The sequence below is a fragment of the Trachemys scripta genome, chromosome 13, assembly GCF_013100865.1.
Source record: "Trachemys scripta elegans isolate TJP31775 chromosome 13, CAS_Tse_1.0, whole genome shotgun sequence".
In the NCBI taxonomy this organism is placed as follows: domain Eukaryota; kingdom Metazoa; phylum Chordata; order Testudines; family Emydidae; genus Trachemys; species Trachemys scripta.
In genome coordinates this window covers 38,303,144-38,321,543 of record NC_048310.1, presented here as the reverse complement: position 1 = coordinate 38,321,543, position 18,400 = coordinate 38,303,144, and the positions used below count along the sequence as shown (strand labels likewise).

The 18,400-nt window shown below is 47.4% G+C and overlaps 1 protein-coding gene across 17 annotated transcripts in view; it reads left to right on the top strand.

The window, feature by feature from the left end:
* Positions 1–18,400, top strand: part of WDR59 (WD repeat domain 59) — a 108,979-nt gene that overhangs the window by 13,946 nt on the left and 76,633 nt on the right. For all 17 annotated transcript variants that reach the window (XR_004648035.1, XR_004648033.1, XR_004648030.1 and 14 more), the window contains 7 exons: positions 2,593–2,678; positions 3,600–3,680; positions 5,401–5,438; positions 13,716–13,804; positions 14,298–14,414; positions 14,772–14,849; positions 16,385–16,541. Coding sequence is in view for 5 of the 17 variants with exons in the window: in XM_034788715.1 (XP_034644606.1) it covers positions 2,593–2,678; positions 3,600–3,680; positions 5,401–5,438; positions 13,716–13,804; positions 14,298–14,414; positions 14,772–14,849; positions 16,385–16,541 (646 nt within the window). In the remaining 12 variants the exon portion in view is untranslated. The remainder of the gene's footprint in view (positions 1–2,592; positions 2,679–3,599; positions 3,681–5,400; positions 5,439–13,715; positions 13,805–14,297; positions 14,415–14,771; positions 14,850–16,384; positions 16,542–18,400) is intronic.

The following is an 18,400-nucleotide window of genomic DNA, read 5'->3' as shown; positions in this document are numbered from 1 at the left end:
TCCAGGTAGCCTTGCCTTCAGAAGAGCAGTGCTAAAGTTCTAACCCAGCATCTTCAAGACTCAAAGAGCATCCTTTTGTTCCCCCATAACAAGCTGTAGTTTGCATCAGTGTCGTCATAATAGGTTTATAGGTATAGGCTATAATAGGCTGCTGAAGCACGTCAGGGAAGGAGTTTGCATTAGGGCTCATGTGGCGGCATCCCCATCTCCAGGCCAGAGGACTGTCCTTTTTTTTCCCTTGTTGTTGTTGGCTGACGTTCCAGTGGCAGTGTGGAAGAAGGCTCTCCATAGGCTAAAACTTACCCTATCTAATTTGGAGGCAGGAATGCTAGAGTCCTTTCCCTTGAACTCTGTGCAGTGTTCTCAAGACACTTCTGAAGTCTTCAATGGTTTTCAAGTTTCTTTGGAGATAGCGGGTCAGCACTCTCTAGTGAACTACACCTTCGGTGGCCCTTTATGGCTGTGCGCAGGGACTGTGAAACACCACCACTGACTTGGGAGCGATTCACATTTCATTTGCATGCTGTAAATGACTGAAGATAGTGCAGGCAGAGAGGAAATCCATCCCAGGGTTGCTGGAGGAGGAGTTCTTATTTTTTGGCTTCTTCCCATAGGAATTCACACACACCCTGTGCCTGGCTCTGACTAGAGTCTGGCCTGGGAAAATTCATGTCCTTCTGTCCTGGGACCCTGTTATTCCCCTGCCTTCAGGATAGTCACAAACATTCCTCCAAGGAGGGTGAACAGACCCCTCTGAAGCCATTGCTCATGCTTGCCCTGAGGAGTGGTTGTTGGGAAGCACTCACTGAGTGTACAGCTGTTGCTCTCTGGAACCAGGGGCTGTGCTACTGGAGATGCCACCTTCCGGCTGACGTGTGCCACTGAGGTCCTGGGACACCTGCTGACACATCCTACAAAGAGATGAGGTGGTAACCGTGGTGCCCTGACCAAATTTCACTGCGGTACTGGTACTCCATCTCCCCCAAATCCCCTGACGCTTTCAACTGGCTGTAGGAGTCTCCCTGTTCTAAGTCCATGTACAGCATTGCTGTCACTGTTAAACAGCTGACACATTCCATCACAGAGCTGGAGGGCTGCGTTTTACTGATGGGGAAGTGTGTTATCCATCTGTAAATACAGAGCTTTGGAATGAATAGTGCTGCATAAATGTAAGCTGCCTGTACTCTGCACTATTAGTGTTTCCATTGGATGTCTGTACCGCTAAAACAAGTGGATAATGAAGATAATTAAATGGCAAAAACTTTAACGCAATTAATGTTCTCCGGAATGTCAGGTTCAGTGAAGCTCAAACTTCTGAAAACCGGACAGTACAGAGTTGAGCTTGGGTCATGTTCAATGGACTGCTGCTTATCTACTTGCACTATCCAGCTGCTGGGAAACGTTGAAGCTAACAATTCTGTTAAGTCCTTTGTCCGTGCATGCTCAGTGTAATCAGTTAGACGCAAGAACAAGCGCAGGAGGCTTGCAATGAGCCCTTTTTGAAATAGCATTTAATTTAATTTCCCCCAAAGAGCTGGGGGTGCTGTGGAGACCCTGGTGTGATGAGCTGAGCCCTGGTTTTATCTCTGTCTGTGAGTAAAAGGAAGGTTGCCAGAATCTGTCAGCTCTAAGAAAAGCTGTTTTTTCCAGGAGCTTTATTTTGGGAACCCCTTGGCCAAATGGGGCCAAATTTGGATCACTAACAAAACCCCACAGCCCCTGAGGCACACTGAATTTCAAGGCAATCCGATTCACTGTTCAGATTTTAGAGTACTTGGAGTCAAGCTTTAAACAGAAAACTGCTCTTAACTCTAGCAGAGCGGTCACTCTGCTGTAACAGGAATGAGTCTTGGAACCACACTATTATTTATTAGGTGTATTACGGTAATGCCTTGGAGCCTTAGTCATGGACCAAGACCCAGTTGTGCTAGGCACTGTACAAACACAAAACAAAAATACACTCCCTTCCCCAAAGAGCTTCCAATCTAAGTAACAGTTCCAGGGAGCTACTTACCATACATACACCAGGGTCGTCCTTGTGGGTCTCCAAATAGCAATGTGAGCTAGGGCCTTCATTCCCAAGCCAGAAGGAGTAGGAAGCTCCTTGAAATGCTCCTACTGTAGCAGTCACTCCTTCCTGTTTGGCAGTGGCATGAATGGGTGTTGGGGGACCTGTCATCCACCTGTCATTTAAAATTCCAGGGTAAATCTGAAAAAATGCAAAGGAATTCCTGCAGGCTGACTCGTGGCTGCTGGTAGTTTGAACGCCACACTCTGGGTACAGAGCCCAGAAAAGGACATTTAGGAAAACATTTGACCTTGGGATTTTGTCTCCATTCTTATTCACCTCTAATTTTGAGTGAATTGAAGCAAGATTTAGGCCTCGAAGAGAGTTTCAAAAGCTTTATCTCCCAGTCAGGAATGGGTTCATCTTCATTCCCCTCCCAGTCTGAGCAAAGCCTCTGCCATGAAGGGTTTGACTCATCAGTAACTGATATCGTTCCAATCGCAGGAACCCCGAACCTGACAGATCCGGAGCCCTGTACTGCTCCAGGGGCCTTCCACCACCTCATTTTATCCATTTAATTTCAGAGCAACCAGCGAGTTGACCTGTATAAATGGAAAGATGGTAACGGGGAAGTTGGCACGTCACTGCAAGGGCACACGCGTGTGATCAGGTATGATAATGAGGAACCCAGCATCGCTCTGAGGTACTGTGAAGAAAATCTTCATAGCTGGTGTACATTGAAGTATAGTTATCACAGCCCCTTTGCTTGGAGAAATTCAGACTATTTTTACCCACTTCCTTATCCCATGTTGCCACCACCCCACTGGGAGAAGATGTCTGATTTAAAGACAGACCACCCTTCCATGGCTGCAGCATGCACATCTGGTTCAGATTAGCCTCTGGTGGCTTCGGTGTCATTACATTTTCCCATGGCAGTTCTCCTAAAGAACAGCAGCCACCATCAGGGAAACAGACAGCAGTGGGGCTATTAAACTGAATCGCACCTATGACTTGGAATGACACCAGATATAGGGAAGTAGGGCACAGGCTGTCCTTAATGCACTAGTACACAGGGAAGCTCTGGAGTCTGATGCATGCCAGCGGGCGGGCCTGGGATTGTCACAGGACTAATGCTTTCATTCTGTGTTGGGGACGGGGTGAAGAAAGCATTTCTCTTTTGCATGTGGATTGTGAAGATTAATTGCAGCCCTTTGGAAAGTTGCCAGCCCTCTCTGAGTGAGGGCTGCATTTGTGTCGCACATACAGTTGTGATGTGCCTGGCAAAATGGAGGGCTGGGGCTAAGAAATGCCTGGCAATCTGGGGTTTGCTGCTAAAATATCCCCTCTCTTTGTGGGGCTGTGGGCAGAAGTAGTAGCTATAAGGCAGAGTGTGGCAAGGATCGTTTACTTAAAGAAAAAAGGTAGGTCCTGCTTTTATTCATGAAGTCTTTAGGAAATCTCAATGCAAATGCCATGGGTTTGTTACGGAAAGGTGTGGAGGGTTGCTTTATAAACTGCCGAGAAGAGAATGCCAATAGTGTGATATGTGCGTAACTGACAATTGTGTTCTCCTTTGGTTTTGGATTTGCAGTGATTTAGACTGGGCCGTGTTCGAGCCAGATCTGCTGGTCACCAGTTCTGTTGACACGTATATCTACGTTTGGGATATCAAGTAAGAACAAGAGCCTCCACTCTTGCGCTGTGGGAAGATTACGGGGCTTCTCTTTTCGGTGACTGGCAGCTTGGAGGGAAAAGTGCTCTCATACTCTCAGCTGTGCTTGCAGAAGCCAGAACCAATTCCCTTAATCTCAACGGCTCCCAGTCCTTCAAGCAAATTCAGAATCTGCACAGTTGTGCTGTTCTATAAAGTTATGTCATGGTCTCATACTGCACAGGAAGAGGCACTGATTGATTTCCCTCCCCCCCATCTTTCCATCACCACTTTTTTAATAGAAAACTGCCTTTTTTCCCCTTGTGGGGAAAAGAAAAAACTCTATTTTTGTCAAAAACCTTCAGTTTTTCAACAGCCTGAAAAATTGCAAAAAAACACAATTTTTTTTGTTTTGTTTTTATTTAAAGTATTTCATTAGAGTGAAGCATTACTTGACCAGTTCCATCTAAGAGTGAGTTAAAGTCCTAAGGTCGGAGTGTCCGCTGCTGTGAGTTGTCACAGTGCTGCATTGACTTACACCAGCTCAGCATCTGGCCCATCGGGACTGCCCAGCTTTATTAATTCCTCCTAATTTTATTATTATAGCCTGGAGACAGATAAGTTGTCTTTACTCTGGGGCTGTGATTTGCTGTGAATTGGGATCATCAAAGGCTTTGATAAATTGTTAGCAGGTTGTCTAATTTTACTGTAGCTTCTTCGTATACTGCTGAATCTTCTTTGGAAATGTTATTATGTTGTAATGTCCACCGGTAACGCACAAGAATGGTACTAGATGTCCCTTTATCTCCCACAATAGCCACATGCCAGAGGGAGCATAGTTTTTCTCCCCCCACCCTATCACAAAGACTGCTAAAAAGCTCCCAGGTATAAATAAATTAATGGAGATATCCTATCTCTTAGAACTGTAAGGGACCTTGAAAGGTCATAAAGTCCAGGCCCCTGCCTTCACTAGCAGGACTAAGTACTGATTTTGCCCCAGATCCCTCAGTGGCCCCCTCAAGGATTGAACTCACAACTCCGGGTTTAGAAGGCCAATGCTCAAACCACTGAGCTATCCCTCCGCCCTTAGTTCTGCCTATAGTCTTAGGCCTGGTCCACACTAACCCCCCACTTCGGACTAAGGTACGCAAATTCAGCTACGTTAATAACGTAGCTGAATTCGAAGTACCTTAGTCCGAACTTACTGCGGGTCCAGATGCGGCAGGGAGGCTCCCCCGTCGATGCCGCGTACTCCTCTCGCTGAGCTGGAGTACCGGCGTCGACGGCAAGCACTTCCGGGATCGATTTATCGCGTCTAGATAAGACGCGATAAATCGATCCCAGAAGATCGATTGCTTACATCCGGACCAGGAAGTAAGTATAGACATAGTGTTAGACTCATAGAACTGGAAGGGATCTTGATTGGTCATCTAGTCCAGTCCCCTGCACTCAAGGCAGGACTAAGTATTATATTTAATCTTAATGCTTTACATGTTAAACCACAGGTTAAAATCATGATCCTTCTCTGGCTGGTGCCCCCTTCCATTAGACTTGTTTTAGCTTAGACAAGTTTGTGTCACATCTGCCTCCTGGTTTAAACAACAACCACCCCTCAGAGATAAATGAGATCCAGGAGCCAGTAATAAGTTCAATTTTCCATTAGAAAGGACCTCCCAGGGGAGAAGGGGTTGTCCCATCTCAGGAGAGATGAGGGACTCATACTGGTAATGTTGTGTTTCAGGGACACCAGGAAACCTACAGTCTCACTCTCTGCAGTTGGTAAGTACTTGTTCCTGTTATAGGCATAACATCTGCCTGCATTGTCATATGCCTCTGCTATTCCATCCTCCCTGCTCACTCGGGTTTTCTTCTGCATTCAGACCCCAGGCATGAAAACACTAGCATAGGTGACTGTCCCACACAGCAGCACCCTGGGCAGTGACTATTCCTTGGAGGTCCAAAGGCTCTTTTCAGAAATGCTGTTTAGAGCAAAATTGAGGTGTATGAAGAGGAGAGGCCTCCTTGGGTTGCACGCTGCCATTTTCCAGTGCCAGAATCACCACTAGGGCCAAGAGTCACAGCGGTTTGGGGCGGACCAGTATTGAATGAGTGGGAAGGAGGCTGGCTGGTTGGCTGCACGCCTTGAGCAGCTGCGAGGCAGCCTGAAGAAGGAGCACCTGCAGTGCAGTGTGGGAGTGGCGTGGCAGCCAGCTGAGGGCAGGGGAGGGCGTTGTAGAGATGGCTGGCCGAAGGAGGAGGATGGGCTTTAGCAGGTAAATGAGCTATGCAGAGCGGTTGAAAGCACAGAGGGCAAGGGTGATAAGAGGGAAGGGTCTGGGCTTTCTCTCGCTTTGGCTATGATTATGCCTCAAGCAGACACCTGCTCCATATGCAGGAGGTGCTATGGTGCTGTGCTCATTTGTTCCTGTGCTGAGAGAGCCATTCACGTGCATGTCATGCTGGCAGGCTTGCTAGGGACTCTGTCTTGTAGCAATGGCTGACTATGACAAAAGGGAAGGAGTTAAAGCACGAGAGCTGAGTTCTAGTCCTGCCTCTGCCACTGACTTTATCCCAGTCGCCTCCTCCCCATAATACTTACTCCCCTCTAGGTGGGCTTGGGAGACTGAATGAATAGTTGGAAAGCTCTTTGAGATCCTTGGGTACAGGACCTTGTGGTGGTGCTAGGACAGCAACTAGAGGGAACAGGGGATAGATTAGTAGATCGCACTGTCACCAGGCAAAGGCAGGTTTACGTGATTGGGGACTCCTTACTGAGGAGGTTAGACAGGCCTGTGACCAGGGTGGACCCAGAGAACAGAAGGGTGTGCTGTCTACCGAGCGCTAAGATACGGGATGTGGACCTGTGGCTGAAAAGGATCCTAAAAGGAGCAGGTAAGAACCCCTTGATCATCCTTCACGTAGGAATGAATATCACAGCTAGGTTCTCGCTGGAGAGAATCAAGGGAGATTATGCCAGGCTGAGGAAAACGCTTAAGGAAATCGAGGCTCAGATCATCTTCATTGGGATTCTGCCTGTTCCTAGAGAAGGGCAGCAAAGGGGTGACAGGACTGTGATGATAAATAGTTGGCTAAGGGAGTGGTGCTATAAAAGGGCTTTGGGATGTATGGCCACTGGGAGGCTTTCGGGGACAGAAAACTGTTCTCACGGGACGGACTTCACCTAAGTAGGGAAGGAAATAGACTTCTGGGAGGGAGGCTGGCTCATCTCATCAAAAAAGCTTTAAACTAGGAATTTGGGGGAGACGGTTGGGAGATGTCCAGTTAATCTCCACACCAGATTATAACATTGAGAGGGAGGACGATGAGATAAGAACAGATATAGCCGGGGGGAAGAGATTGGAAATGGGGGGGGGGGGTGTATACTAGACTAATAGGTCATACTAGCAGTACAGTGTCCATACCAAATGGGATAACAAATGTGAGAGAGGCCAAATGGCATAAATTAAGATATTTATACACCAATGCGAGAAGCCTAGGTAACAAAATGGAGGAATTGGAGCTCCTGGTCCGAGAAATGAAACCGGATATCGTAGGAATAACTGAAATGTGGTGGAACGGTAGTCATGACTGGAGTACAGATATGGAAGGATATGTGCTATTTAGGAAAGACCGGATCAAAGGTAAAGGTGGAGGAGTAGCATTCTGTGCTGCGCTCATTTGTTGAGGTAAACTGTAAAGAAATAATAAGTGATGGAATGGATAAGACTGAGACTGTCTGGGCAATACTCACATTGGGTAAAAGAACTACTAGAGCCTCCCCTGGGATAGTGCTTGGGGTGTGCTATAGACCGCCAGGATCTAGCCTGGATATGGACAGAGAACTCTTTAATGTTTTTAGGGAAGTAAATACTAATAGGAACTGTGTAATCATGGGAGACTTTAACTTCCCGGATATAGATTGGGGAACAAATGCTAGTAACAATAATAGGGCTCAGATTTTCCTAGATGTGATAGCTGATGAATTTCTTCATCAAGTAGTTGCTGAACCGACGAGGGGGATGCCATTTTAGATTTGGTTTTGGTGAGTAGTGAGGACCTCGTTGAGGAAATATTTGTAGAGGACAACCTTGGCTCGAGTGATCATGAGCTAATTTGGTTTAAACTAAATGGAAAGATTAACAGAATTAAATCGGAGACTAAGGTTTACGATTTCAAAAGGGCTAACTTTAGTAAATTAAGGGGACTAGTTAGGGAAGTGGATTGGACCAACATATTTAGGGATCTAAAGGCGGAAGGCGCCTGGGATTATTTCAAGTTGAAGTTGCAGGAGCTGTCGGAGGCCTGTATCCCGAGAAAGGGAAAACGGTTCGTAGGCAGGAGATTTAGACCAAGCTGGATGAGCAAGTGTCTCAGAGGGGTGATTAAGAAAAAACAGAAAGCGTACAGGGAGTGAAAGATGGGAGGGATCAGCAAAGAAACCTACCTTATTGAGGTCAGAGCATGTAGAGATGGAGTGAGAAAAGCCAAAAGCCATGTAGAGTTGGATCTTGCGAGGGGAATTAAAACCAATAGTAAGAGCTTTTATAGCCATATAAATAGGAAGAAACAAAGAAAGAAGAAGTGGGACCACTTAAGACTGTAGATGGAGTGGAGATTAAGGATAATTTAGGCATGGCACAATATCTAAATGAATATTTTGCATCGGTATTTAATGAGGCTAATGAAGGGCTGAGGAGTAGTGGAAGCGAGATGGATGGGAATAAAGGAGAGGGGGTTGACATTACTGTATCCGAGGTAGAAGCCAAACTTGAACAGCTTAACTGGACTAAATCGGGCGGACCAGATGATCTTCGTCCGAGAATATTAAAGGAACTGGCGCGAGAAATTGCAAGCCCATTAGCGATAATTTTTAATGAATCTGTAAACTCGGGGGTGGTACCATTTGACTGGAGAATAGCTAATGTGGTTCCTGTTTTCAAGCAGGGGAAAAATAGTGACCCGGGTAACTACAGGCCTGTTAGTTTAACATCTGTAATATGCAAAGTCTTGGAAAAAATTTTGAAGGAGAAAGTAGTTAAGGACCTTGAGGTCAATGCCAATTGGGAGAAATTACAACACGGTTTTATGAAAGGTAGATCGTGCCAAACCAACCTGATCTCCTTCTTTGAGAAAGGGATGAAGTTTTGGAACAGCCTTCCGAGGGAAACAGTGGGGGCAAAAGACCTCTCTGGCTTTAAGATTAAGCTTGATAAGTTTATGGAGGGGATGGTTTGATGGGATAAAGTGATTTTAGTCAATAGGTCAATAACATGCCATCGCTGGTAATTAGTAACAATGGTCAATGATGGGATATTAAAAGTTACTACAGAGAACTTTTTCCAGAGGGTCTGGCTAGAGAATCTTGCCCGTATGCTCGGGGTTCAGCTGATCGCCATATTTGGGGTCGGGAAGGAATTTTACTCCAGGGTAGATTGGCAGAGGCCCTGGAGGTTTTTCATCTTCTTCCGTAGCATGGGGCAGGGGTCGCTTGCTGGAGGATTCTCAGCGATTTGAGGTCTTTGGATCATGATTTGGGGACTTCAACAGCTGAGTCAAGGGAGAGAATTATTCCAGGAGTGGGTGGGTCAGCTTTTGTGGCCCGCATCATGCAGGAGGTCAGACTAGATGATCGTAATGGTCCCTTCTGACCTTAGAGTCTGAGTCTATGAGCTGGTCTGAAAGTGGGGTGCTAAGCTGTGTGGCATTTGTGTGATTCAGATGTACATAGCCTTGTTCCTTCCTCATCACCCTGCTACGTGTCTGTTCTCTCTAAACCATGCCTCTCTTTCCTAACACAATTTTTCTGTCCTCTTATACTTGATTGAACCTGTTGAGAAACTAAAGTGTATCCTAGGAGTGTCACTGGAATGCTGCTGACTTCCCACCCTCAATCCATTACTGAGAGAGGGGTTCTGGGCTGGGTACATTAACATGCAGTATCATGCTTCCCTGCAGTATCTTAAACCAGCTGGGGATCTGAAAGGATGCCATGGGTGTCCTCCTTTGGGTTACACATCACGCTCTTGTCAAAGCGATTGGCTAACACTCCCTTTGCTGGACAGGCGCTTGTCAGGGACCCCAACAATGTTAATCTCCACCCATAATCCTTAAGGGGAAGGCCTAATAGGTTCTGTGAATGAGGACCTCTTCATCCACAGCAGTCTCCTGTTTTATGTTCTGTTTGGAAGCTGGGGGGTAGAAGTTGGACGGGTTGTTTTCTAATAATTTTGAAAGGAGTTGCAAACTAAATCAGGGAGAAGAGAACCTCAAGTAGCTTTATATAACTCCCTTAACATCTGAACCTTCCATGTCAATGCTAGCTCAATTATTTTTCTATTAAAAACTGGGAACCAGAAGGGAGATTGTGCAAAGTAATGCACGTTGGAAAACATAATCCCAACTATACATACAAAATGATGGGGTCTGAATTAGCTGTTATCACTCAAGAAAGAGATCTTGGAGTCATTGTGGATAGTTCTCTGAAAACATCCACTCAGTGTGCAGCTGCAGTCAAAAAAACTAACTGAATGTTAGGAACCATTAGGAAAGGAAAAGATAAGACGGAAAATATCATAATGCCATTATATAAAGCCATAGTACACCCACACCTTGAATAATCATGCAGTTCTGGTTGCCCCATCTGAAAAAAGGCATATTAGAATTGGAAAAGATACAGAAAAGGACAACAAACATGATGGGGGTATGGAACAGCTTCCATACGAGGAGAGATTAAAAAGGCTGGGACTGTTCAGCTTGGAAAAGAGACAACTAAGGGGGGGGTATGATAGAGTTCTATAAAATAATGAATGGTGTGGAGAAAGCAAATAAAGAAGTGTTGTTTACCCTTTCATGTAACTCAAGAACCAGGGATCACCTAATGAAATCAATAGGCAGCAGGTTTAAACCTGCTAAAAGGAAGTACTTCTCCAGACAATGCATAGTCAATCTGTGGAACTCGTTGCCAGGGGATGTTGTAAAGGTCAAAAGCATAACTAAATTCTAAAAAGAAGTAGATAAGTTTGTGGAGGATAGGTCCAACAATGGCTGTTAGTCAGGCTCTGGATGTCCCTAAGCCTCTGACTGCCAGGTGCTGAGACTGGACAACAGGGAATGCATCACTTGATAATTCATAGAATCATAGAATATCAGAGTTGGAAGGGACCTCAAGAGGTCATCTAGTCCAACCCCCTGCTCAAAGCAGGACCAATTCCCAGCTAAATCATCCCAGCCAGGGCTTTGTCAAGCCGGGCCTTAAAAACCTCCAAGGAAGGAGACTCCACCACCTCCCTAGGTAACGCATTCCAGTGTTTTACCACCCTCCTAGTGAAATAGTTTTTCCTGATATCCAATCTGGACCTCCACCACTGCAACTTGAGACCATTGCTCCTTGTTCTGTCATCTGCCACCACTGAGAACAGCCGAGCTCCATCCTCTTTGGAACCCCCCTTCAGGTAGTTGAAGGCTGCTATCAAATCCCCCCTCATTCTTCTCTTCTGGAGACTAAACAATCCCAGTTCCCTCAGCCTCTCCTCATAAGTCATGTGCTCCAGACCCCTAATCATTTTTGTTGCCCTCCGCTGGCCTCTTTCCAATTTTTCCACATCCTTCTTGTAGTGTGGGGCCCAAAACTGGACACAGTATTCCAGATGAGGCCTCACCAATGTCGAATAAAGGGGAACGATCACGTTCCTCGATCTGCTGGCAATGCCCCTACTTATACAGCCCAAAATGCCGTTAGCCTTCTTGGCAACAAGAGCACACTGTTGACTCATATCCAGCTTCTCATCCACTGTGACCCCCTAGGTCCTTTTCTGCAGAACTGCTACCTAGCCATTCAGTCCCTAGTCTGTAGCAGTGCATGGGATTCTTCCGTCCTAAGTGCAGGACTCTGCACTTGTCCTTGTTGAACCTCATCAGGTTTTTTTCGGCCCAATCCTCTAATTTGTCTAAGTCCCTCTGTATTATAATTGCCCTCTTCTGTTCATTCCCTCTGAAGTATCTGGCACCAGCCACTGTCAGATGACAAGATACTGGGCTAGATGGACCATTGGTCTGACACAGTATGGCTGTTCTTATGAACTAAAAAAAGTCTGTTTAAGTTGTGGACCCCTATCTTTGGCCAGATCTCAAGAGAGCCATATATTTATAGACGGGACAGGGATGTGGGCTGCAGAATGAAAGATCTGCCCCTTAGTCTAGTTACCATCTTATTTGACCCTTATTTTTTATCTCTCTTATAATTTGAGGTGAGCAAACCATTTTCATCCATCAAGCAAGGGCTTTGTATGCCGGAGCCCTGACACAACAGACCTGTGTGTGTCTGCTGCAACAGCTTTCTTCGTAGAGCTGACACATCCTCTGTGTCTGTGAACATTTGCTGAGCAGCAGGCTTTGCAGCTGACTGAGTTCCTAAGTATTGGCGGAGCTGAGAAACACAGTGGAGCCGTACGCTGCATCTGTTGTCCCTATCCCTTATCAAAATGCATTGTCTCTGACCTGCCCTTACCTTGGAGAACGTAGAGCCCCAAAACTTGTTTTGAGCTTTGGCTTCTCTGAGGATCCCATGCACAAATTTTACCTCAGAGTTAAGGCTTCTGAAGTGCATTTCCTGTCAGTCTCTAACAATCCAAGAGTTCTCTAGATAGGCCAACACGAACATCCACCACAACCTTAGCTCATCTCCTGACACCCAGATACCCTTGGACTCCCCACCTCCATGATGAACTCCCCTTCACTTCCAACAATGAGCCACTTGCAGCACACATATCTAGCGCCTTGGTCACACGTGAATGCTCAGCCTTCACTCCAACCTGAGCAAGATCAAAGTCCTGGATGTTAGTGATAGGCGAGTAATGTTAAAATCTCTATAGTGCATTACTGATGCGGGGGTGGGTGGGTGGCTGAGTTAATCACAGGGCACAAGGGAGCCGGCAGAGGGAGAGGGTTGGCGCTAAAGTGGTGAGAGATGCAGAGCTTGTAGCTCCCCCCTAGAGGCACTTGCTCCCCGTGACCAGCTGATAGTGGCTGGTGGTTCAAAAAACCATCTTTTGACTTGTAAATGGAGCACAATGGATCTGAGCTCCTTGAGACATACGCATGGAGCCCCCAAAGCCGGGGTTAGCCTCGTTCCGAAGGAGAGCTGCCCTTTAACTTTGCTACTGCGTTCCCATGAAATGTCTCACCATGGTCTTTCACGCTCGCTCCTGAGACGTCTCTCCTCTTGTAACAGTGCAGGACTCACCCCTGCGGCGCCTCCTGCTGGTCATTGGGAATTAGCTCTCCAGCCTTGGACCGCCCTCTGCAGACCGGTGTCCCACTGCCGCTGGGCCCCTGCATCGCTCCCTGGACTCCAGTGTCCCATTATCTGGGGTGCTGCTCCCTGGCAGTAACCCCTCAGTCTTGGGGTCTCCCCACCTCAGGGAACCCCCACCCCCTATCCCCACTTCTCCTCAGTTGTAGGCTACTGCCTGTCACTAGCTAGCCCCTGGTCCCTGGGGTAGACTGCAGTATAAGCCACCCATCACAGGCAAGGGTGGATTTGGACCTGCTGCCTCTGCCTAGCCTTGGGCTGTCCCCTGCAACCCCAGTACCTGTTTGGCCTTCTGCTAGGCCACAGCCTGGAGCTCCCCAGCTCCTCTGCCATTCCCCAGCCCTGCTCCACTCAGGTACTCTGCTCAGGTCCCTGCAGCCAGGTCCGTCTCCCTCTACAGCTAGAGAGAGACTGATGAGCTCCTGGCTCCCAGCCTCTTATATAGGGCCAGCTGAGGTCTGATTGGGGCGTGGCCCAGCTGTGGCTGCTTCCCCAATCAGTCTAGTAGATTCTTTCCCCTGCAACAGCCCTCTCCCAGAGCTGTCTTTAAACCCCTCAGGGCAGGAGCGGGTGACCCACCCCACTACATCTCTTAATTGTATGTCCTGTGTAGACCACAAGTGGTCTGAGATGCTGTGGGTCTGCCCTACATTTCACATCCACTTCCTGACTTGTTGGCCCACCTGACTTTTAAGCTATTTGTAGATGTTGTTCGCTGACCATTTTCTGCTCCGCTCCTTCTGCAGCTGGAGCCTCCCAGGTCAAATGGAACAAGAAAAACGCCAACTGTTTAGCAACCAGCCATGATGGGGATGTCCGTATCTGGGACAAGCGGGTGAGTTCCCGTTAGTCTTTGAGTGGCCTCTGCATGTTCCCTTATGTGGGATTGAGGCACCATGCCAGTCCCACATTATTTCTCCTTACTTCTTTGTTTTCCACCCCTCTGAATGATCAGTTTAAGGTGAGCGTGGTGCCAGTGGAGTCTGAGATTGAAGGAGGACTGTATAATTGGCCTCCCTCTCTCTGAAAACATACCCCTTAGTACCTTGCTTTTGGCTTCTTGATGGATACTAGTTGCATCAAATATAAAGGGCCCCCTTATCCAGTGCACTGATGTATTTGACTCCTATGGAACTTTACCACTGCACTTCACAGTAACTTTTCTGTAGCCTACAAGCCATTGTTTATCTTTCTCTCTGGCTGGTGACCTCTATTGAGTGTGTGTGGGGTGGGGAAGGGGGAAGCGCCTTCTTTAACCGGCAGGATTGGGCCAGATTTCTTGCTCCTAAGAACTAGCATGGTGAGAACTAAAAAGCCTCTGATTGCAGAAACCCAGCACTGCAGTGGAGTACTTGGCAGCGCATCTCTCTAAAATCCATGGCCTGGATTGGCATCCGGACAACGAGTACATCCTGGCCACTTCCAGCCAGGACAACTCTGTCAGGGTAAGTGCCCAGGGCTCTCTGAGGGAATGTACCAGTACCATCCTATGGGCCTGACCCAGCTGCCACTGAAATCACTGGGTATCTGTCCATTGACTTCAGTGGGAACTAGATCTGGTATTAGACATCACCCGTTACGGCAAGTCTTGTGAGGGTCAGTGCACGCGTGTTGCCCCGAGTCACTGTGTCTGAAGCTGATAGCCCCCCCCTTTGGGGCCAACTCAGCTCCATTAGTGCAAGGATGTCTCTAATGACACTGTGGAGCACCTGGCTTGTGTCTGGCGCTTTGTCGGAGCTGAGTTGCACAGAAAATCCCCCCCGAGAGCGAAGCTCACTGACTTGTTTTCTGTTCTGTTGAAGTTCTGGGATTATCGTCAGCCTCGGAAGTATCTCAATATACTCCCCTGCCAGGTTCCAGTCTGGAAGGCGAGATACACGGTGAGTGTGAACACCTGTCCCTCTGCCCCATAGCCTTGCTACAGCTTGGGACGGCCAAGGGAAATTACCTAGCAAGGCATTGCTGAAGGGGCCCTCCCTGGGAATCATTAGCACTGTTTTTTGCCATTGGCTTTTATTAGTCTGACTTAAAAACCTCAGTTACAGCACTATCAGTACGAGTGGGAGAAAGCATCTTCCGTGAGAACCAAGCTTATGGGAGGGGGTGCCTAATAATGTGAAACTTGGATCTTTCCCAGAGGGCTGTAGTGGAGACCCACATACATGGGGCTTGAAGCTGGTGTCTAAAACCTAAAGAAGGCCCTGCAGCTTTGGCTCAGCAGTTCCTTATACCCTCTCTCTGCTCTGTCACTAGCTTACTTTGCACAGATGGAGACAACGCGCTAAGAGTGGCACTATAGCAGCCTGTCCATGCCTCTTTCACAATCTCTACTAAGGGATTTTATCACTTGAGTCTCTTCTATGAGGGCTTTTTAACAATGCCCATGTATTTTAATGGGCTGTCGCAGTTTTTGTGTAGCTAAGAATGCACTAACATGCTGTCTTTGTGGTGTGAGCTCCAAGGCGTTTAAAGCACAAGTTGTTCCTCAGCTTTGGGTATGTCTACACTCAAAACATAAAAACCACGGCAGTGAGTCACAGAGCCCAGGTCAACTGACTTGGGCTCACGGTAGGGGGGCTAAAAATAGCCTCATAGAAGTTCACACTTGGGTTGGAGCCCAGGCTCAAACCCAGCAAGGGAGGAGGTCTCGGAGCCTGGACTCCAGCCTAAGCAGGAATGTCTACACTGCTGCTGTTAGCCCAGTAGCGCAAACCCAAGTCAGTTGACCCCGGCTCTGAGACTCGTTGTCGCAGGGTTTTTTTTTTTTTGCACACAGCCTTTGACACCTAGCCATTCAGCATCAGGTTGTACTCACTGTCTTCCCCCAGACACCAGAATGAGCCTTTCATCACCTCTCCCTCCCTTCGGCCCTGTACCATGCCTGGTGTGTGTGCGCAATACATAGTTGTAATTCAGTGCTCCATTGCAGCGTCAGGACCCCAAGTAACTGCTAGTGTACAAGACCCAAAGAGCAACTCTCAACCGTCCAGGTTGATTGTACAGGCTGAGCCAAACAGCAAAGAGCAGCAGGAACGGTGGGTGAAGAGGGAGTGCTAAAATCCCTGTCGCTGGTGCTAGGTGGAGTTAGTAGTAAGAAGCAGAAGGAAATGGCTAGTTTTAAATGAGCTGTGGTGAATGCCTCTTTCAAGCACGGTGCATCCCTCTCCTTTCAGGGCATGTTGAGTCCTCTTGCATGGAAACCCCCTTTGAAAGCTCCTCATTGTAGGATTGGCTCCTGAGCCCCAACAGTCCTCCTTGAAGTCAGCCCGTGGTAGTGCCAGGACATGCCCTTGTGCCAGTATGAATGGGAAGGTGTTGGAAAGTACAATCAGGGCGATATGGGGGAAGTGAGAGCTGTCAGGCTAACCGTTGTGCAGCTGAGCAGCCCCTCTCTGGGTGTGCTTCTCTCCCCCAGCCTTTCAGCAATGGGTTGGTGACCGTAATGGTTCCCCAGCTGCGGCGAGAGAACAGCCTTCTCCTTTGGAACACCTTTGACCTGAACACGCCGGTTCACACCTTCGTGGGACACGACGATGTGGTGCTGGAGTTCCAGTGGAGAAAGCAGAAAGAAGGTGGGTGCAGGACTGTGACTGCTGATCTCATGCAGCTGCCGTTGGTGCATGGCGGCAGCTGGAGTCTGCCTTGCGGCTGCCGTACTCAAGCAATTGCCTTTCTACTCTTGCCACTACTTGAATTAGCCTCTATCTGCCTTCCAGGCCCCACAGAGCGTAGTTTATTGTACGTGTCCTGTTGCATGAGGCCAAAAAACCATTCCCAGGCTAATGGAGCCAATCGAGATGAGTGCAGAGCGGATCAACAGAGACTCTCTCATTTCCCACTATCCCGTCGGTCTGTTTTTAAATGGATTTTTCAGAATAAATTGTACAACAATAAGAGTGTTGCATAAAGTGAAGGAAAAAAATCAAAACTGTGAGTGAACCCCTCCAAGCTTCACCGTTTATTGCACAGAAAAAGCAAGTCAACAAATATCAGGAGCATCACATGCAATAAAAGCTACATTTTCAATAGTACCCACGTACTCAGTACACCAGCGAAGGGAGGTGGAGCCTGGGGAAAGGAACCCTCCTGCCAATTTTCAGACCCTAGTCAGTCATTTTCAAATATAGAAAACCCCACAAAAAGGTCAGATAACCAAACAGAGCAATGAGAACACACACAGGGCTTTAACCTGCACAGCTCCATTGCTGTAACTCCTCTCTTGCTGTAACCACAGGCCGCTGGTCCTTGATTCACACCCAGGGTCTTATGGTACCACTGCCCTCTTTGGGTGCAGGGCATGGACTTTATATCTGTCACACCATTTCGTTTGCCCTGCTCAGTGATGAGGCTGACAGCACTGGTGCAAACCACCTATCTACACAGATTTAACCAGGACTAATTTCTTCTCCAGAGCAGGTCCCCAGGCCCCCCTCCCAATCATTTAATGGAATTTTTGTAATGGCACTTAGGAAACTTCTTCCTTTGGTTTTGCTCAGAGGGATGGGTGTCCGGCTGTTTTCTTCCCATTGAACCTATGTGTTGACCAGTAAGCCCTGTGGCCTAGGGACTAGAATACTGTCCTGGGACTCAGGAAACCTGGGTTCTTATCCCTAGCTCTGCTACTGGCCTGCTGGGCAAGTCACATCCCTCTCTGTGCCTCGGTTTCCCTTTCTGTACAGTGTGGATAATGACACTGACCTCCTTGGTAACACACTTGGAGATCTACTGAAGAGCTATGCAAGGGGTGCTGTTATATGTTTGAATATTATTAACTTCTTACTGTGTCTGCATGCCCTTGTAACCTCACAGAGGCTGGGGCTGCAGACAAAGGCTTAACTAAAGGTGTTGTTTAGTGGACACTCTTATGTAGGTTTAAACCTGGTCTTTCTCAGTTTAATTACATTGGTAAATTTACAGGCACAAGCTAAACCAGCACAAGCCAGTTTTAAACCTATTGAAGTGCATCCACTCACAAAGTTACACCGGTTTAACTAAACTGTTTTGAAACTAGTTTAAGTGAAATCCGTGCTGTGTGTAGGGCAGTCCCTCATATGTTTGTGTCAGCCAATTGAGAGCTGGGACCTCTGTAGCATTACAGCCTCAGGTCCTCCAAAGATTCCCAAAATCCATGGGGGGAGAGGGTGGGAGCCAGGATTTGATATTCCAAATGCAGAAAAACTGTTGTGCTCTCTGCCTCATAAAGGAGATGTTACAGGTGAAAACCTTTTTTCTGCTTTGCAATTCACTTTTATGTTGTTACTTGCAGCAGTGTGACACGTTAAAAATAAGTGCCTCCTAGTAGATCTGATTAATTTCCCATGTGAAAACTTTCACTGCAAAATGTATTTTTACCTGCATTGCAGTTTTCTCCTCTGTAACTCCAGCAGCATTCTTATCCCCATTTTACAGATGGGGAAACTGAGGCACAGAG